The sequence below is a fragment of the Artibeus jamaicensis genome, unplaced genomic scaffold, assembly GCF_021234435.1.
Source record: "Artibeus jamaicensis isolate MK-2021 breed Jamaican fruit bat unplaced genomic scaffold, CSHL_Jam_final contig_548, whole genome shotgun sequence".
Lineage (NCBI taxonomy): Eukaryota > Metazoa > Chordata > Mammalia > Chiroptera > Phyllostomidae > Artibeus > Artibeus jamaicensis.
The window spans coordinates 1,589,910-1,609,688 of record NW_026521883.1 but is presented as its reverse complement, the minus strand read 5'-3'; the positions used below and the strand labels follow the sequence as shown (position 1 = coordinate 1,609,688).

The following is a 19,779-nucleotide window of genomic DNA, read 5'->3' as shown; positions in this document are numbered from 1 at the left end:
ATTTCTTAGGACAGACACAAAGCCTCCAACATGTAGTTTTCCCTTTGAAAGCAACAGTTCATCATTTGAAATAAAGTCCCCAGCTGCTATGAGTGAATAACTTTAGCATCGGACCAAGAATTAGAAAATTTTATAATCTTATTACATTCCTCCCCCACCCCATCCTACACTGCCAAGTGACTCCCGTTTATTTTGCCTCTCAGTTTTTCCAGATAAACTGCTGTATCTGTGTGGCTCCCACGGATGACACCGCTGAGCCAGGCAGGTAACAGTAACACCAAAGGGGACAGAAAGCAAGTAAAAAATAAAACACTGAAGTCCTTTCATGTTAACATTTTATTTAAACCAGTACAAGCACCATGCTTAACAGAAGACTGTCCAAAATAAACATGCAATATGAACTAGCAGAGACTGAAACCATAGCTTAAGAAGTTGTGCCAGTTGTTACTTTTGTTAAATGATGACAGGGAACTATTAAAATTCACAAGATGAAACCAGTAACGTTTCAAGCCTCCTTGAATGGGATTATATTGGACCATCTGAAAAATCAGTGGGAACCGCCCTGGCATGTTAGTGATCTCAAACAATATTCAAGTAATTATATGTGTATGAACTACATTCCAAAAAAGCAAGGAAACACAGTTTCTATCACAGTCTTAATGTAGTTGTTTTAAATGTTACAGGAACATTATTAGTGATTTGAAATAATGAAGGGCATAATAAGAAACAAATTTCTCAAAAACATTTGAGACCACTGGTGTTAAGTGGCCTAGAAGGTTTACATTCTTCCAGAAATACAAAATAAGATTTGCCCAGAAATGTTTGAGACACTTCTTCACATAAGTTTTAAAGCCTCAAATTCTGTAGATTCCAGTATCATCAGTCTATTGAACAAATAGGGAAAGCAACCGTACTAAGAATATCTGAACTGATAAAATACGACTTACTCTCCTCTCCCATGAAATATCAGCATTTAAACTCTTATGAAAATATCTATCCATCACTAGTCCACATTATGGATTAATGACACTGCTCGGGTTTTAAAGTAGTCCAAACATTTTTTAAAGTATACCTTCATTACTATCTACATGGGTGGAGAATAAAGACAGCCAAATTTAATTTGGCAATAAACTCCTCTAACTGGAAATTTTTAGTTAAAGTGACAGACCAGCATACAATTTATGGCTACATTTGACTCCTGAAAATAGGAGATAAAAAGGGAGAGAAAAGTGCTGACAGACATTCTGCTACAAAGATTATTCAGTAATGATAATAAAAAATGTAGCAACACCCTCTTAAATAAGAGTATGTTTAACTGCACTAGGCATTTAGTAAACTTTTTAGAAACAGACAATTTGAACACTTATTTTAGAAGTCAATTTAACAAAAACAGTCAGTCAAACAACTTTTTTCCCAACACAATTGCTTCAATACCAGAACAAATTGATTGCTTTTCAAAACTCTTAAATGTTTTGGAATTTCAGCAGAGTAACCTGAGAACAGTTTTCTTCACGTCATTTATGTTGCCACAAAAGCCATACGAAAAACATGCTGTGATTACAAGCTGGTTCTATTGACAACATTAGATGCTATGCAGACCTTATGCAGGGCCAACAGTTTCAAAACTAATGCTGACTTAGAAGACCATGAAGGGAGGTTCTCAGGAAAAATACTGCTGCCAAAAAGGAAAGGTTAAGATTTAAGGCTGAATGGGAATGGTTGTAACAGAAAGTTAAGGAATGTGAAAACTGGAATTATGAAATCTGGAGTTACTATTTGACCAAAGGCAGAAAAAGAGATCAAATAAGAAATGTACTTGAAAAAAATGCAAAGCTTAGATGGAAGGGAAATTTATATAAAAATCTGAGAATACTCAACCATGGGATTTGTAAATCTCCCTAGAAGACAGAGAGAGTAAAAGACGTTTTTATCCCTTAACCTCAAATCTACTGTCTTGCAAAACACATTATTGACAAGCAGCAGACACGCTTAAAAAAAAACGCCACCACCATGGTTTGTCAGTTCTTTGCCCCTGTCAGCAAACAGGGGTACTAACAATTCTGTGTCTGGATGTCAGTATTATCCAATATCATGGAGGACTTTCAAAACTAAAATGTGCAAGACAAAAATAAGGAACCTCATTAAAAAATACATTCTTGCAGCACTATTTTCTCTTATTGCTGCAAACCAGGTGAAATAAGTCTCATGCCCTTCATTCAAAACATTAAAAACACTCTTAGATTACATTAAATTCACTTGGATTACATTTACATTTCTGCAGAATTATAAGCACTATTCTCCAATATCAAAATAGCTGTTTAAAGGATTCTTTAAATTCCTGGTAATGTTTTCTCTCTCTCTGGAAATTGGAATAAAGAATCCTTCCCATTCGTTAACCACAACAAACACCCACCCTAGCACGTCCTCATCTCCAGCTAATGTCCTGTTGCTTCCGTTCCTACATTAGTGCAGCCAAACAGTGTTGGGAACAGAAGATGCTCTATTTAATATTGTGAAAATTCCAACCATCTTTATGTCTTTGTTAAAGTTGGCACAAAAACCTCACAAAATATGCAAAGAATATATGAACAAAAAATATGCCAACATAAAAAAACTCCTTTGCTAGTTTTGAAGTGACTAAGATATTCTTAATATAAGAATTCGCTCACTAAATTTGGTTAGTCTTTAGGTCAAGACCTTTTGTCAAATTAATGTTAAAAGTCACTTATTTGTTGTTAAATACTGTACATTAGAATCCTTGGTTTATGCCAATGATGCCATCAGCTAACAAGACATATGTTTAATTTAGAATGTTTTCTGAAATTTAGGATATAAAATGCAATGTCTACTGATGTGTTAATGTTATTAACTATGGTCAAGATTTTAAAATAAGCAATTTTTTCCTAAAGCACAAAACTATTCACAAATATGCCCAAAACTCTCAACTGCCATATATTCATTCACCAATGCAAGCAGATAGTTGGAATTTTAAAAATATGAAGTTGATTTTTATTACATATTTCAGATACACACGTTAAAAAACTGTTTTACTTGGACCCTTTACAAAAGTATTAATTTCACCAAATTTGGAATACTGGCAGTGTAAAAGTCTTAAACTAACTTTAAAGCTAACAAATTAAAGGCACAGTATTAACACATTTAAAATAACTAATTTGCACAGGACAACATTAAGAAGTGCTTTATAAATGAGGTGTTATTAACCTAGATTAATTCTCCAAAAATGACACAACCAAGAATGAAGCCCGCGATTAGTTACAACCCATCAATTCCTAAGATGCTATTTTCCATAAGAATAGTCAAAATTATTATAAAATCTAACTCCCAGACCTTAACAACGCACGATTGATGAACAAAGTTCCTGGACTTGAATAAAAAGATACAGGGAACCATAGAAGGAATAGAATTGATGAAAAATGTACTTGTAATGCAGGTTACACTATGGTAAATTATTATTCATGGCTCAAAACTGGGTCACTCAGGTCTTCTACCCCAAATTAATTTCAGATTTTTGACAAGTGATACTACGCTATTTTCATATATAAACTGCTAACATCCAGTATTTGTCAAAAGGAGGCAACTGTTGTCTATCACATACCCACTTTCTGATGGTATCTGCAAATAGTAATTTTGAACCGTAAATTATAGAAATTAGTCACGAGAGTGCAAAAAGTCCCTGGAGAGAAGTAATTCACCTAACAATTACAAATATAAGGAAACATTTTACAAAGTTTCATTACTATGAAGATGATTTCCTCTTTGTTCAAACTTTGAACAAATAAAAAATTTTTCTTTACTGCAGGAAACAAACTGTAAATAACAGTGCATTTTTAGGCATAAATAAGTATTTATGTCTGGTTCCAGTATGGTCAGGTTAATACATAAATACTTTAGAAACATAGAACTTCACATTAGTGGAAAAATCCAAGTTTCTCACGTAACCATTCTTCAGTTAGGTCTTCAGTATTTCTTATTTCAAATACCTGAAGGGAAAAAAAACTTAAGTTATACTCTGATACTCCCCCCAAAATCAAACACATTCTATATTTAAGTATTAAATTCCAAACTGTCCTTTCTTTCACACTGATCATGACCTAATCTGTGTAAATTGGATCAATGTTTGGGAGGCAGTTTACTTCTTTAAAAGTACTAAGTACTCAGTGACCAAAATTCAGAGATTAAGATGGCATGGTACCAAGATTCTCTCACAAGTGAGCAATTTGGTCAAGCCCATCCACTGAAAGAGACAACCCCAGTAAATCACTCTGGTTAGTAGCTAAAAGAACATACGCAGTTCTAGCTGTAAACTGCTTTGATAAAGATGGACTAGAGGTCCGTGGCCACGAATCTGCAGCACGAATCTGCACACACACAGGCCCAGAAAGTGTAATGGCTATCGAGAGAAAATGTAATACAGAGGCCAGAACAGGGTTGGAGGACAGAAGTGTTTGAATCCTAGTTCTGTCATTTACTATTATGTAGCCCTGGACAAGTCACTCATGCTCTGAACCTCGGTTTTCCCATCTACAGAATAGAAATAGCACCATCAGCCTCAAAGACTGTGGTAAGGACTCAATGGGATTGTTTGTAAAAGTAATTTGTAAATTGTCACGCCTTAATTCCAGCACTTTGGGTCACACCCAGGATTAGAACAGACTTGAGGCTGTTAACAGAGCTATTCTACAACACCCAAGCCCCTAAGGCACTCCAGGGAATGCCTCTGGTACAAATGAGGAAAAGTAGTGTCTACAGGCTGGGTGCTAAATGACAACCTCCCGGCTAAAGGGGAAAAGCAGAGAGCACTGAAAGATACCCACAGGGGAAAATACTGATGCTGTCCTTAAAACACAAAAGTAATATTTAATACCATTTCAGTGTTATAATATTGTATTTCTAAATCTAAACTGCATATACTTTTTCAACTCAAACTAGTATGTGGAAATTAAAGTTTAAGAGCAAGTACCCCTCCTACCTCTAACCTTCAAAACTGCCATAAGATAATGGGGACGTGTTAAATTGTCAAGCTAGTGTTTCATATAAACAGAATGTTCCAGCTTAGTAGAGCTACTAATAAATATTCTTTAGATTTGGAAGCAATATAGTTAACTGCACAATATGGAATTCCTGCACAGAATTCGGTTCATTCAGCCTATGGTAAAGCTTCAATGCTGACTTTTATCTATTAGAAATTACATCCTGGAAGATGAAGAACTCTTAATAGGTTGAGTAGTTACAGTGGCTTTTCTAAAGCTGCCTACCTTCTTAATGTGATTTCTTCTGATGAACTTACAATTCCAATTCAAAAACACACCTTTGGTTCAAGGCTTCAATCACTCTATCTTCAACTAATACAAAGCTTTGACTAATATACTGCTATGTACTACATAATGTTCCACTGCATGAAAAACACTTAACTCTTCTATTTTAGCTATTGCTCTGTACAGTCCTGTTTAGCCTCAGGAGATATATTGCAAGTATTCCAACACCCCAGTGGCTTGTCTGAAACTGCAGAATTGCCAGTATCACTAACTATGCTTGCGCTTTGGGGCAACTATTAAGTAAAATAAGGAGAACCTGAACACAAGCACTGCAGAGTGATCTGACAACTGAAACAGCTACTAAGTGACTAGCAGGCGGGTGGGCTACGCAGCTTGGATATGTTTCCACTGCATTCGTATTTGCTGGACAAAGCGACGATTCATGTCCCGGGAAGGATGACGATTTCAACATGCTACTCAGAACCATGTGCAATTTAAAATGTAAGAATTGTTTATTTCTGGAATTTTCCATTTAATATTTTTGACCTTGGGTCACTGACACTGTGGAAAGCGAAACTGCAGATGGGAGGGGAACTACTGTGTCCTAAGTGAGAGTATTGTCTCAATAAGCAAGTCAAATGTAAATATCACCTTAGTTAGCTCAGCTGTTTGGACTAGTTTATTCTTACTCCCAGCATACATCATCTGTTGTTCAGGCTTACATCCTAGAGAAGAGAAATTTGTATAAAAATGAGCCATAGGTTTTGAAAAAGTAGTGGGTTTCATTATTTACGTTAAAAAAATGACACATTTAGGATTTCCTATACTTTCAAATTTATAAAAACTTCAGTCTAAAAGTGATTCTAAGAGTTTTACTTGCATTCTATACGAGGAGTTGTAGCCAAATTACAAATAAACAAGATTTAGGTCAGCAAAGATAAATACTGCTAGACCTCTATAGATCCTGACTTTTAAATCCTTGTAAATACTTAAAAACTTTTTAGCATTTTCTTATTTTTGACTTTAAATACCAAGTTCAATTTTACGGATGCCTAACACAGGCAAGGTTTAGAATGGTGATAGGTCGGTCAGTGGGGTGGAGAGATCTGTCATGAAAAAAGTTAGTCTGATTAGCCATTAAGTTAAAAATACACTGCAGTATATTTTAAGTGATAAATAAATGATATAAGTAATAAAGTATAGAGAAGAGTTCATTGAATAGAGATTTTACCTCGGGCTTGAACAGTGGTACTAGTGAGAGTTCTAGTGATACCCTAAATACCAATAAGCCATTTTAATATCCAATGTAAGCTACTTTGGGACTATTCTCAAGATTATAGGCATACTACAAGTAACTGCTCTTTTAAAGGTAAATACAAATATATATCATGATTATACACAAAGTTCATACTTTAAAAATATATAGGAGAAAATGTATTTTTGATATTTTAAAATGTCACTCCATTTCAAATTCCTTAAAATGTGTGTATGATCTGACCTAACAATTACACTTCTAGGAATTTATCCTAAGAAAATAAGCAAATCTAAGAGAGGAGGCTTTGTACTTATTCTAGGGATGCACCCACGTGTGCACCTACGTGCACACACGACTCGATTTAGGTTCATTCAACACTTTCCATCCTTAAAACAAGTGTACAATTTGTCCAGTACTAAAAATGGTTTCATTAATTAAATCAGAAGCAAATATGCACTAAAGAAATTCACTTACCAACAGGACTGGAGAAAATAAAACACAGAGGATATGAAACTCTTCCATCGTCATGTTGATATTTATAACTATACACAATGAAGGTTTTTCTCAAGTTAAAGAAACTAAAATTACTGCTCTACCGAAGACAAGCACTTATAAACAAAGTTCTGAAACGGACACCTGGGGAGACGGTGAATGGTAAATTTCTAACCCACCCGTGTAGGCCACAGCTTCATTATTCATCGTCTTTCCACAAATTCACAAACAGGCTTCATGATAAGTTGTAAAATCATTTAAACTCTCAAAATTAATGTATAAAAGTGTGGATTTAATATGGATTTTTAAATATTTCTCATTTTCATAATTACAATAAAAATGGGTTTAAAAGAGGGAAATAATTCATCCCACCATTGCACCAGCTGTTTTTCTTGGTCCTACATGTGCATATATACTTGACTTTGATTGTGATTGTGGTGCAGAAGAAACTCTTATAAAATATGTCTTCTAAACGTTGAAAAAATAAACTTCGTAAATAAAATTCAGACCACTAAAAAAACAAATCTATTTAAAGCACTAAGAAAAGGATATCGAGGTTGTCGTTCAGGAAGTTCATCTTTAAGTTCATCTGGTGAAATGCCCTGGCAGGACAAAGAAAAACAACTTTTAAACATTTTGTTACCCATACCCTTAGGAGACATACCAAGCACCCATTCTGCTAATAGGTATAAATTCATAACCATACACCACAACATAAACTTTTATTTTACCAAGTTGTACACAAGCTGAGGTTCCTGAACCCTTAACCTAATGAAAGCCCACCCCAGCCCACTCAGTTTAGTTGCTTAACAACTCAATGTGGGGCAGAGAGGAACAGTAGTCTGTGCTCATGATCCCGCTGTCAGGAAATACTGAGATAAGCCAACCCCTCGGAAGAAACAACGTGTCTGATTTGGTGGGGAGGTGGGGGTGGGAGAAGCAGTTGATTTCTTTTCACTCTAAATTGGCTACTTACTTTAACAAACTAAGTGTTTAGGTTATAGGGTTTTAGTTTTTAATTACTGGCAAAGCAATTTAGAAGCAAGTTATAAAGCTAACCCTGTAATTACCAGACATATAGCCCTGACTTCTACCACTTGTTACACTGATTCATTATTGTTTTTTAAAAAAGTGATTAAATTAGCAAGACAAAGCACTGCACAATAATTAGCACATGTTTTTCATGCATAATGAGCATGTATTTAAAGGTGTAGAACTCATTTTAGAATTACATGTAACTAATATAACATCTTTTGGGCAATAATTGTTTAATTATAAAACCATATTTAGCTGATCAAACAAACCTCAAGCTCTTCATCCAGTACCACCAGGCGTTTATCCTTATCAATCTTCACTAAAATAAAAATATAGTATGAGCAAACTGTGATTCTAATGTGACCTTGATCTACCCAACCCGCAGGCTCAGCCCCCTTTTTGGTATCTAAAATTAAAACATCAGGAAACACAAGCATAAAAAAATGCATTCACAGTTTAAGTTCATGGTCTATTAGCAAGCTTAGCTTCTCAAGCAGTCAGTATTTAAAAGCTTTTACCTATAATTCCCATCACCAGCTTTGCTTATTTAGAACTTTCTGTCAACTCCTTACATTTATTGTCTATATGGAGAACTTTGTAACTCAAATGCAACTCCCTATATAATCAGAAAAGGTCTGAAAGAGTGACTGTGACTAAGATTGGTCTATGTCGTATGGTTAGAATCCTAAGGGGAAAGTGAACCAGGAGTCAGGATAGAATGGCTGTCAAATTCCCCGCTTCTCCAGAGTCAGGATTCATGGTGCAGTATGAGTATTCTGAGAAAGTGAATTACAAATAGCAGTGATATCCATATTCAAATATACATATACATACATATATATATATATACATATATATATATATATATATATATAAAACATAATCCAAAACTCAAGTAAAATGTGTTAGATAATCTATGCCTCTATTCTTTTCTGTCACTCAGAAAAGTTGGCCATTTTTGGCCAATTAATTTCACAGTAAATCCTGTGAGAAAAGGATTTGATCTCAAATAGCTTTACCTTTCTGTAAAGTGGCACTGTGCCACATCTTCACCTTTAAGAATTGTGTTTCTATGTGTATTATTTATTTGAAATAGAAAACCAGAATTCATGATAAGTTGTCACACCTCATTAATTCGCATCTGCCAGATGCATCTCTGCTAAGCACAGTCTATACACTTACAAATTTTTACCCACCTTGTCCTTCCTTTATCTTTCTAAATTACACCCACATATTAAATATTACCTAAGACTATAAAAGAAATCCGCATAACATCAGATATAGCAGAGAGTGGGAGGAGAAACATTCAAATCATTCATCCCATTGTCAGAAGTCAGTGACACTTAAACACACGCTCCATGAAACAAGTATGAGTCTAAAACTGATTCAAGGGTGCAAATTTCTCTGAACACCAGTCTGTACTTTACCATTTCAGATGTAGGCAAAGGTCTGTTTAAGGATGAATGGCCAGGCTATGTTTAGTCAGTCCCCTGAGACGTTAAAAAATGGAGATGGATGGGTCACTATACATGACCAAGCGACCAAAAAGATCATCTCCTCCAGCACTGTGTAGGCAGTGGAGTGGGGAGATGGAACATCCCAACTCTGGTCTGTGATATTAGCCATTACTTATTTTTTTAAATAATCTAAAGGTTCAGTTTATTCAGTGTAGCTAAAGTAATCTAAGGAAGGGGGGAGAATGAAATCTAAACACTCAGTTTACTCAATGTAGCTATAAGATAAAAACACACTAACACCATGTAACTGAAGCAATCATTTTTAGCTTACTTATAATGGCAGCATTGTTTGTTTCTTTGCGAAAACGAAACTTTCTCAGTTTTTCCACTAAATCTTCAGCCACATCACAAACCACCAAAGACTCACTCTAGAAAAGAAAAAAAAAATCACATACAAAATGCCATGATTTCAATACATGTATATGTTAAATGTTATAAAACGTGTACCTTTATAAAGGTATACTGACATCTACAAATGCCACAATTATGTGAAAGCATTAAGATGAAACACATGAACACTTAGAGAGCTTCTGAATCTTCCAACATTTGTATCTACATTAACTACCACATTTGCTCATCTTATCTGTAGGGTACACAAAAGAAGATGTATCATAACATCTTCTTTTTATCAAAAAAGATTTTATGCAATTTTATCAAAACTGCAGAGGAAGAGAAGACGTGGGAAAAGTCAAGATCGCCTGTTGTTAGAAAGTATATATTTTTGCGTAATACACAAAGAACAGAATAATCATCTTGTTGTATTTAGAATTAATTAATAAGGCTTTGATTCATTTTGGGGTCTCACAACCAAGAAAAATATACAAATAAACAGAAGTATGGAAAATAAGCCCTAAGATTAAAGACCAATAACATTTATATCTTAATTAAATGACTGCAGGAATTTTGAAAAAAGATTTTATTTTTAGAGAGAGGGGAAGGAAGGGAGAAGGAAAGGCAGAGGAACACCGCGAGAACATCGACCAGCTGCCTCTCACACGCCCCCCGCTGGGAACCTGGCCTTCCACCCGGGCATGTGCCCTGACTGCGGATGAAACCAGCAATCTCACGGTTTGCAACCCACTGAGCGCCCAACCTACTGAGCCACATCAGTCAGGGTGACTGCGGGGATTTTTAAAAAAGAACTAATAAGAATTATGATTGCAAAACCAGATGAGATAAATATAAAAATTAAAAGAAACTTTTACAAATTATGAAAAAATATTAGAGACTCTCCTCCAAATAGCTGGCAAGGAAATTATAAAAAACACTCTTCTTTTAGTGGCACCAATGTATTCCTGATTGCAAGCATGAGGATGGAATTCTTTTCTCTTTTTTAATGTTTTAAGTCTCAAACACACAAAAGTAGAGAACAGTACAGTGAAACCCTATGCACCTATCACTCAGCTTCAACCATTATCAACACAGTGCCAATCTTACTTCATCCAACATCCTCAGCACTGCCCCCCACGGACTGTCACTTGGCAAAGGCCAGAAATCACCTCCACTGTAGTACTTCAGTATGTGTCAGAAAAATGAGAGTATGGCCCTGGGTGGTGTGGCTCAGTGGATTGAGTGCGGGCCTGTGAACCAAAGTAGCGCAGTTCGATTCCCAGTCAGGGCACATGCCTGGGTTGCAGGCCAGTTCCCAGCAGGGGACGCACAAGAAGCAACCATACATTGATATTTCTCTCCCTCTCTCCTTCCCTTCCCCTCTAAAAATAAATAAGTAAAATCTTTTTTAAAAAATGAGAGTATGTACCATTAAAAATATAAGGATAATAACTTATCTCACCTAAAAAACCTAACAGCAATTGCAGTCTTAAATATTCGGATAAAATTCAGATTTTCCTCCCTGTTCTAAGGTTTATCTTTCCACACTGGTTTAAGTCAGGTTCCAAAGCCCAAATATTGTGGTTTCTTTTCATATATAGCCCCCTCCCCTGCTTCTTCAAGAAAATTAAAACAGTCTGGACCAATGCTAAATACATGCCTCATTATAACCCAAAAGGATTAGGCTTCCAATTTTAAGTTGAAATACAAATTCAATAAAAGACTGTTTTTATTTTTGGTCCCTTTGCTGGCTAAATGAAAGCACACATTAAAGCAAGAAATGGCTATCAATTTTAAATTGTCCTTTAAATTCAGAACACCGGTAATATTGAAGGTGTGACATACCATAATATATGCTATTACACAGAAAGTACCCATCACCCACAGGTACTATCCAATCAGGCTCCTCTAGGAGTCATGTCTGGCCATCATCCTTTTAGTTGCCTTTAGAGAAAAAAATGCTAAGTCTTATGGAGCTTCCTGAAGGTTGAATTCAACCCTAGTCTATTTTTCTCCTACCTTCCAAGAAAGAGATAGAAGGCAGAAAACGAAAATTTCCATTCTCTTCTCAACCAAAGGTAGAACCCACTAGTGAAACTAATAAATATTTTAAATTTTTGTTTAGGCAAGGACCGAATTACCACAAAAGCCTTATCTTCCAGCTCTGAATCCCAGAGCTGCTTGTACAAACCTTTCTAAGGATTAGAAGCCAAGTGGGGGGGAAATGCTGTGATTTAATTTATATAGCATGCTCTCTCTCTCTCTCTTTTTGCATTTGCACTACTCCTCATACCACAAGGCCAAAACATTTTATTATTTTTTATCCTCACTCAACATTTTTTTCATTGCATTTTTAGAGAGAAAGAGGGAGAGGAAGGGATAGAGAGATACTGATGCAAGAGAAAAGCACTGATTGGTATGGTAGCCTCCTGTATGTACCCAGAGCAGGATCCTAGGTGCCCCAGGACCAGGGACTGAATCCACAAGCTAGGTTTGTGCCCTGACCAAGAATTAAACCCACAACCTTTTGGTTACAAGACAGTGCTCCAACCAACTGAACCACTGGCCAGAGCAATTAGGCTATAAATTTCTTCCTATAAATAAAAGGACTCAGGCTAAAACAATTCTAATTGCTTAGAGTTAATAGAAGCATTTGAGTGTAACACCCTAAAAGACAACTTTAAGGAGGGTGGAAATGGGAGGGAGGTGGGCATCACTGGGGGGTGGGCTGGTGTAGGAGTACAAGACAGAAAACTGTACTTGAACAACAATTAAATAAATTTTAAAAAACTTTATATGAAAAATTAACTCATAAAATTAAATGGAGAATTGAGCCCAAGTAAGTGTGCATTTATTGGCTTATCCATACAATGAACATTTTAAAAAAGGCTTTACTTAATTTTATTTTTAGAGAGAGGGGGGGAAACATCATGTGTGGTTGCCTCTCCTGCACCCCCTACTGTGAACCTGGCCTGCAACCCAGGCATGTGCCCTGAATGGGAATCGAACAAGCAACCCTTTGGTTTGCAGGCCAGGGCTCAATCCACTGAGCCACACCAGCCAGAGCTAAATAAATAAAATCTTTAAAAACAAAAAAGAAAAGAGTGGCTGAATGCACTAAATTTTTAAAAAGACCATATTAAAAAATTTTTTTTCAGTCAATAACTTACCATATATATAATGGTGATCCCATAAGATTATCATGGAATTGAAAAATGTGTTTTGCCTACTGATGACTTAGCTGTAGCACAACACATTGGTCACATGCTTCTGGTGATACTGGTGAAAACAAATCTACAGCACTACCAGCCGTACACAGGTATAGCATACAGTTATATACAGTATGCAATACTTGATACTGATAATCAATGACTATGTTACTCCTTTATATATACACATACTACACTTTTTTTATTTTAGAGTACACTCTACTTACAAAAGTTTGCTATGAAACAGTATGCCACTCTACGCTGGCAGCAGCTTCATACATCTCATGTTCACAGCTTCTCTCTCTTTTTTTAAAAATAATTTTATTCACATACATTCACCACTCACTCACTAACTCGCCAAGAGCAACATCCAGTCCTGATTGCTCCATTCATGCTGAAAGCGCTACACAGATGTACTACACTGATGCACTAATGTCTTTTTTTAAAAACTTTTATTAGCATTTGTTTTATTCTGAATTTACACGCAGGCTGCTCATTTTTTCTTCTGTTTCTTTGGGGGTATCTTTTTCTTCTGTGCAACCTCCTCTTCTGGTTTAAGAACAACCTGCTCTTTTTCAATAAGGATCATCTCTGTGCGGCAGGAAGAGCTCAAGTGGGTTAATCCACCCATGAGCTCTGTAAATTCTGCACCACAACCTGGGAGCTTTGTTCACCTGGCTGTCCTCAATGACCAGTGAATCTACAGCTAAACCCTTAACCTCAGCATTACTCTCTGCATTTTTAAGCATGAGCAGCAAAAATTCAGTACTGTCTTTGGGTCACTAACCCTGGGTCCGGCCTCACTGTTTGGCCTGGGCACACCTACCAATGCCACCACTATAACAATGGAAGGGCACACACTGCTTCAGTAAAGTGACATCGTTCAAATACTGGTGGCTTTGCAGCTCTGCATGCCTTGATGGCCTGAGCAGTTTCATGAGTGTTCTTAAAGTAAACACAAAGATTTTGAACCTCCTGATTTGTGGGATTTTCTGGGTCAAGTGAATGATGAATTCAGAAATCACTTTAGGTCACTTATGGAATGAGCCCATTTTATCTTTTTTATACCTTATTTTTACTGTACTATTTATTTATTTATTTCAGATTTTATTTATTTTTCTTTAGAGGGGAAGGGAAGGAGAGAGGGAAAGAAATGTCAATGTATGGTTGCCTCTCCTATGTCCCCTGCTGGAAACTGGCCTGCAACCCAGGCATGTGTCCTGACTGGGAATCAAACTGAGATCGTGTGGTTCGCAGGCCTGCGCTCAATCTGCTGAGCTATACCAGCCAGGGCTTTTTTCTATATTTAGATACACAACTACCTACATTGATTTACAACTGCCTACAGTATTCAGTATGGTAACATGCTGTACAGGTTTGTATCCTAGGAGCAACAGGATAGTTATACGCATGTAGCCTAGATGTGTAGTAAGCTATAACATCTAGGTTTACCTAAGTGTAGGCTATGTTCTTCACACAATGATGACGAAATCATCTGGCACATTTCTCAGGACGTATCCCTGTCATTAAGCGGCACATGGCTGTTAATAAAAAATACAGGCCTACCCTCAAGGAGCTTATAATACAGTCTAGTAGAGAGCAGACCTACATCAAAAGAATCAGGGAAAAAAATGTATGTATACTTGTTTGTACCTGTGACAAGAGCTAGGAAGGAGAGACGCAGGATAATGAGAACTCACGAGTAGTGAAGAACAGCATGGTCACAGGAGGCTTGCCTGAAAAAGGCATCTGAAGAACCAAAACTATCTATGCAAAGACCCCTTGATTAATGTGAGCACAGCACATCGAAGATAGTGAAAGGCCAGTGTGACTCAAGTACAGAGAAGGAGCAGAAACATGGTACAAAAGGAGACTGATAGGAGCTGGACCACATAGGGCCCAGTGAGTCACATTAAGTATTTTGGTCTCTATCCTATGAGCAAAGGAAAGCTACTAAGGTGTTTTAAGCAAGGGGGCAGTGGGGAGTGGGTAGAGAAAACACGATCAGATTTCATGCAAGTCTGATTTGCATGCAAGGGGCAGACAGTTGGGATGAACAAAGCAAGACTAGTTAACTGACAAGACTAGGTCAGGTGAGAGTGAAAAGCAGCCTAGACAGACTGATGATGATAAAGAGAAGTTAGGTGAATATTGCTAATAATAGTTGATGTATTAAACACTGAGAAAAAAACACTGTGCTATGCCCTTCACGCAGATCTCCCTTTATGCTCAAAATAATCCCATAAAATGGGTATTAAAAAGGAGCAGGTGACAGACTGGATACTGGGAGGGGTGAGACAGGATAAAGGGTTACCAAGACGATTCTTAAACTTCTCACTTGTGTAACGGACTAAATAGTGCTATTTTTCACCAAGTTAAGGTTTGAGAGAAAAGAGCAGGAGTTCTATTTTGGACAAACTGAGGTGCCTTTGAGGAACCCCAGTAGGGAAAACCTTTTGAGATGTTAACTAAACTGTGGGATACATAGATTTGAACTAGATCTCAGAAGCAAAATCCGAGATACAAGTTCACAAGTTATATGTATACAGGTGGTAACTGAAGCTGAGCGTGTTGGCTGGAAAGAATGGAGAAAGAATAGGGAAAGGAAAATGAAGCACTGGGGTACAGCCCAGGACTCCTGTGTGCTGTCCTGGGAAGGAGAACAGTCTGCATGGGACACAAATGGACCAACAGAAGTAGGGGGAGAAACAACAGGAATTCTGCATCCCGGAAGTCAGGAGAGAACAGAAACCTTCAAAGAGAAAATGGTCAACACCCTGGAATGCAGCTGAGAGGTCAGGAAAGGTTAGAATTGAAGAGTCCCTTGGATTTAGTAACCATAACAAAATCTATTGGATGGAAGTGGGTTGAGAAATGACAGGGAGGTCAGAGATAGGTTAGTGAGCTTTGTATTTTGTTTCTAGTTAAAGAAACGAGCATATTTTAAAATCTAGTAAGAAAGACCCAGAGGATCCTTTCTGGGCAACTGACTTAATTTTCCACTTATTTTTGAGCGTAAGGTCCAAAGGAAACCCAAGCCCCCAGACCCAGCAGAACTAAAAATCTTTACAGTTTTTTAATGCCAAGCGCCAAAGCTTTGGGTCAAATTTTCCAACTGCTGTAACTCGAAGAAAGCAAGGATAAAGAAAAATCCTTAGAGGCAGGCTGAGAGGATAGAAGACAAGGACGGCGGGGGCCCAGAAAATGAAATCAGAATCCGAGCGAGCCCTCTGGGCAAAGCCCGCCAGGCGGAGGGTGCTTGGCACCTGCCGGCCCCTGGTTAGTAAAACCCGCGCGTGGGGAAACCGTCGGCCGGGCCAGACCCCTGGCCTCTCCAACACTTCAGCTCAGGAGCTGGAACCCTCCGTCCAGAAGTACCCGGTGAGGACGGCCCACCCCTACTGGCCGCACCTTAGTCCCAGGGCCGCGGGGGCTGGTGCGGGGGGAGTCTGGGGGTGGTCCACACGGGGCCCGGCTGGAGGACCTTGCCCCTAAGGCGGGGCTGCAGCAGCGGAGACAAGGGAGCCCAAGTCACCGGCTGTGGGAGCCAGCCAGCAGTCGGGCGGAAGCTGTCGCCTACCCACCCCGGGCACTGCCGGGCGAGACCAGCTCCGGCAAACAGGAAAGCCCAGCTGGCTGGCCCAGCCCTCTGGCCCCCACCCTCCCCGGCGGCAACTCACCATTTTCCTTCCGGCAACCAGCAGCCTCTCGCCTTCCCTCGGGCCCCTTTAAGAATGGCACCTCAGCCACCTCCCTTCCTGCCTCGGTGCTGGGCAGATCCTCCCCCACTGCTCGAGCGGCCTTCCCAAGTAGACACGTGACCGCAGACGGTGGGAGGCGCGGCTCAAAATTAGCCGGAACGCGGTCGTTTGTATGCTCCTACTTAACTGCCACTAGGCGACCTTGCCCAAATGTATTCTTAATATCCAAGATCAAGAGACTTTGGTTCAATTCAATAGAATTTTTCTGTACTAGGGTTTTCCAACTTCAGCATATCGGCATTCGGAGTCCAGTAATTCCTCGTTGTGGGTGGACTGTTGTGCATTGTAGGGTGTTTAGCAGCATCCCTGGCTTCTATGCACTTGAGTCCAGTAAGCACGTCTCCGGTTATGACAACCAAGAATGTGACCAGATGTAGTCAAATGTTGCCAGGAAGTAACATTTGACAAATCATTTCCAGTTGAGAACTACTGTTAAAAATGAATGTACTAACCTTTGGGCCACAGACTAAGTGCCATATTAATCACCTGTGTCAGCTCAGTTGGAGCAGGCAGCTTCCTGCCATTTAGGGTATATAGATGACAGAAGCCCAACATCTAAGACAATGAGAGTTTTTTACTGGAGGGACTTAGAAGTTCAGTGGGTTCAAAGGGTTAAGTTCTGCTTAGATACTATAAGATTTTTCACAATTCCTGTCATCTATGGGTTCATCCTGAAATTACACATTCATCCAATTCTGTTGTGCAGGGACTACCTCAAAGTTTGAAAATCAAAGTTAGAAACTCAGAATTATGGCACTTATTGTATTCTTGTTGGTCTATCCAAAACAGAGATAAATTTGCCCTCCAGGAAATAACAAAGACATGGAAAGGCCATAAAAAATGAATAAATGGGATTGGCAAATGCAAGAAAAATATAATGGAGATAGTAATTTTTGACAACATATTATTAAATTTTGCATTTCTGTTATAAAACCCTCTCATTGGTTGGCCAGAAGTATCTACCAGATGCAAAAGAGAAACATAACTGTAATGTCGGGAATACAAAAAAAAGCACAGTTTTTGACTACCAAAATACAGGGTCTGGCAGAAGTAATGCCTGCTTGAGTGTGGTTGGTAGGGTAATAATATTGGTGTAATAATTACAGATTTAATTTGAACATTTCACCTGTCATATGATGTGCTCAAGCGTGATATTGTTAAGTTATAGAATTACATGCTTGTGCTTTTGTAATAAAAAAGGCATTTTTATGCCAGACCCTGTAGGATTTTGAGTCCCAAGAAACACAGTAGTCTTGAAATAGCCAGGCATTACCAAGAGAGAAAGGTTTTATAAAATTTTAAAGTTCCATTGACATTTCAAATTCAAACCTTGGCTCAATTAAAACTGTCATTTAGTACATGCCATATGGTAGAAATAATGGAGGCTATGACACATGGGAAGTACTTGTTGAATGGGAAGGAGGGAAAGTCTTTCCACTTTGGTCTGGTGGAGGGTGGGATGAGATGGAGCTTGAATAAATACAGCAGGCAGTCATACCCAACCTGTTCTGGCTGAAGTCTCAGAATGGGGAGCAGGGACAAATTGTAGAAAAGCACCAAAATAGATGTGGTATTGGAGAACCTGCAGAGAATTGGTAGTCTGCTCCTCTAAGAAAGGAGAGGCATTGCATTTGGCTCTGCACCTCCTTGAACATGACTCAAACAATAGTGTTCAATGACAGAGGTGGCCCAGTTTGTATCCTGAGATAACTGCCGGTTCTCAGTGACCTGCAGTGGGAGAATCTACATATTCATAATTCCCTCAAGAAGTAAAATTGTAGATTGTGAACAGTCTAGCGAACCAGCACTAAAAGGTCATAGTGCATTAAGGCTTTACAACCAGAGATAAATAGCTGGAACTTGGGAGTAGTTGCCAGCTAGTGCGACAAAAAGCCAAATGAAACTTGCTTTACTTCATGGAGGACTCACAAAAGTCCTTATTTTCCCAAATCTACTGTGAGATCATGTGAATACCCAGTACAGAAGGTATCCATACCATCTTCGCCCTGGCTGGTGTGGCTCAGTGGATTGAGTGCCAGCCTGCAAACAAGGGGTCACAGGTTCAATTCCCAGTCAGGGCAACCCCTGGGTTGTGGGCCAGGTCCCCAGTTGGGAGTGCACAAGAGGCAACCACACACTGATGTTTCTCTCCCTTTCTTCCTCCCTCCCTTTCCCTCTCTCTAAAAATAAATACATAAAATCTTTAAAAAACATTTAAAATTTTTTGTCTTAGGGTGAAGCAAGAGAAGAGGGAGAAGTGAGAGGAGAGACTAAGAATTTTCCTGAAGCAGACCTGCTATTCAAAAGGGCAGTTAAACTTGATGAGAGTAGGATACCTTTAATGGATAAATTTAGGCTTACGAGTCTCCCATTGTCCTCTCTTTTTTCCTCCCTTCTATTACTCAATGGGGCGAGGCTTCACAAGCAAAACTGTATCAGTTATAGAAAATAAAGAAGAGCTATACTTTCTGTTCATCTGAGAGTTATACACTTTTTAGCCTCATATAGATATGTCAGGCTGCCAAATTATCTCACGGAGAAGAGCGTCCCTCTTTCTGTCCCTTCCCTGCCCCCATCCTTCCTTCTTTCTTTCCTTCCTTCCATAAACACGTTTTGAGACACTGTAAGACATATGTTAGGTACTTTGGGCACGCACATCAACTTGATGTCATTTCTGCACTCAGGGAACTGGGGGCCTAGTAGGCTGCATAGACTATGAGCAAATGCTTTCGCCAGCATCAGGGAAGTTCCACAGAGATCCACAATGGGTGTTATGGGAGAGGCCTCTCCCCAAGTGTTGGGAAGTGTTCAGGAAGGCTTCCGGAAGAAGGAAGCTGCAGCAATGGGTCTTATGGATACATAGAAAATTTGCCAGAAGGAGCAACAAAGGGTTTTCAGGCAAAG

At 38.6% G+C, this 19,779-nt stretch overlaps 1 protein-coding gene across 2 annotated transcripts; it reads right to left on the bottom strand.

Moving 5' to 3' along the window:
• Positions 1-318: 318 nt before the first annotated feature.
• GMFB (glia maturation factor beta) lies at positions 319-16,919 on the bottom strand. 2 transcript variants are annotated; one of them, XM_037155704.2, is made up of 7 exons: positions 16,795-16,919; positions 9,847-9,943; positions 8,328-8,377; positions 7,576-7,625; positions 7,006-7,091; positions 5,928-6,001; positions 319-4,001 (listed from the first exon to the last, which is right to left on the bottom strand). In XM_037155704.2, the coding sequence occupies exons 1-7, from the start codon at positions 16,795-16,797 to the stop codon at positions 3,930-3,932; spliced, it is 432 nt and encodes a 143-aa protein (XP_037011599.1). In that variant the 5' UTR covers positions 16,798-16,919; the 3' UTR covers positions 319-3,929. The 2 variants fall into 2 exon arrangements, with proteins under 2 accessions (XP_037011599.1, XP_037011600.1); XM_037155705.2 differs by having other exon boundaries at positions 7,006-7,088; positions 16,795-16,917.
• Positions 16,920-19,779: the final 2,860 nt, after the last annotated feature.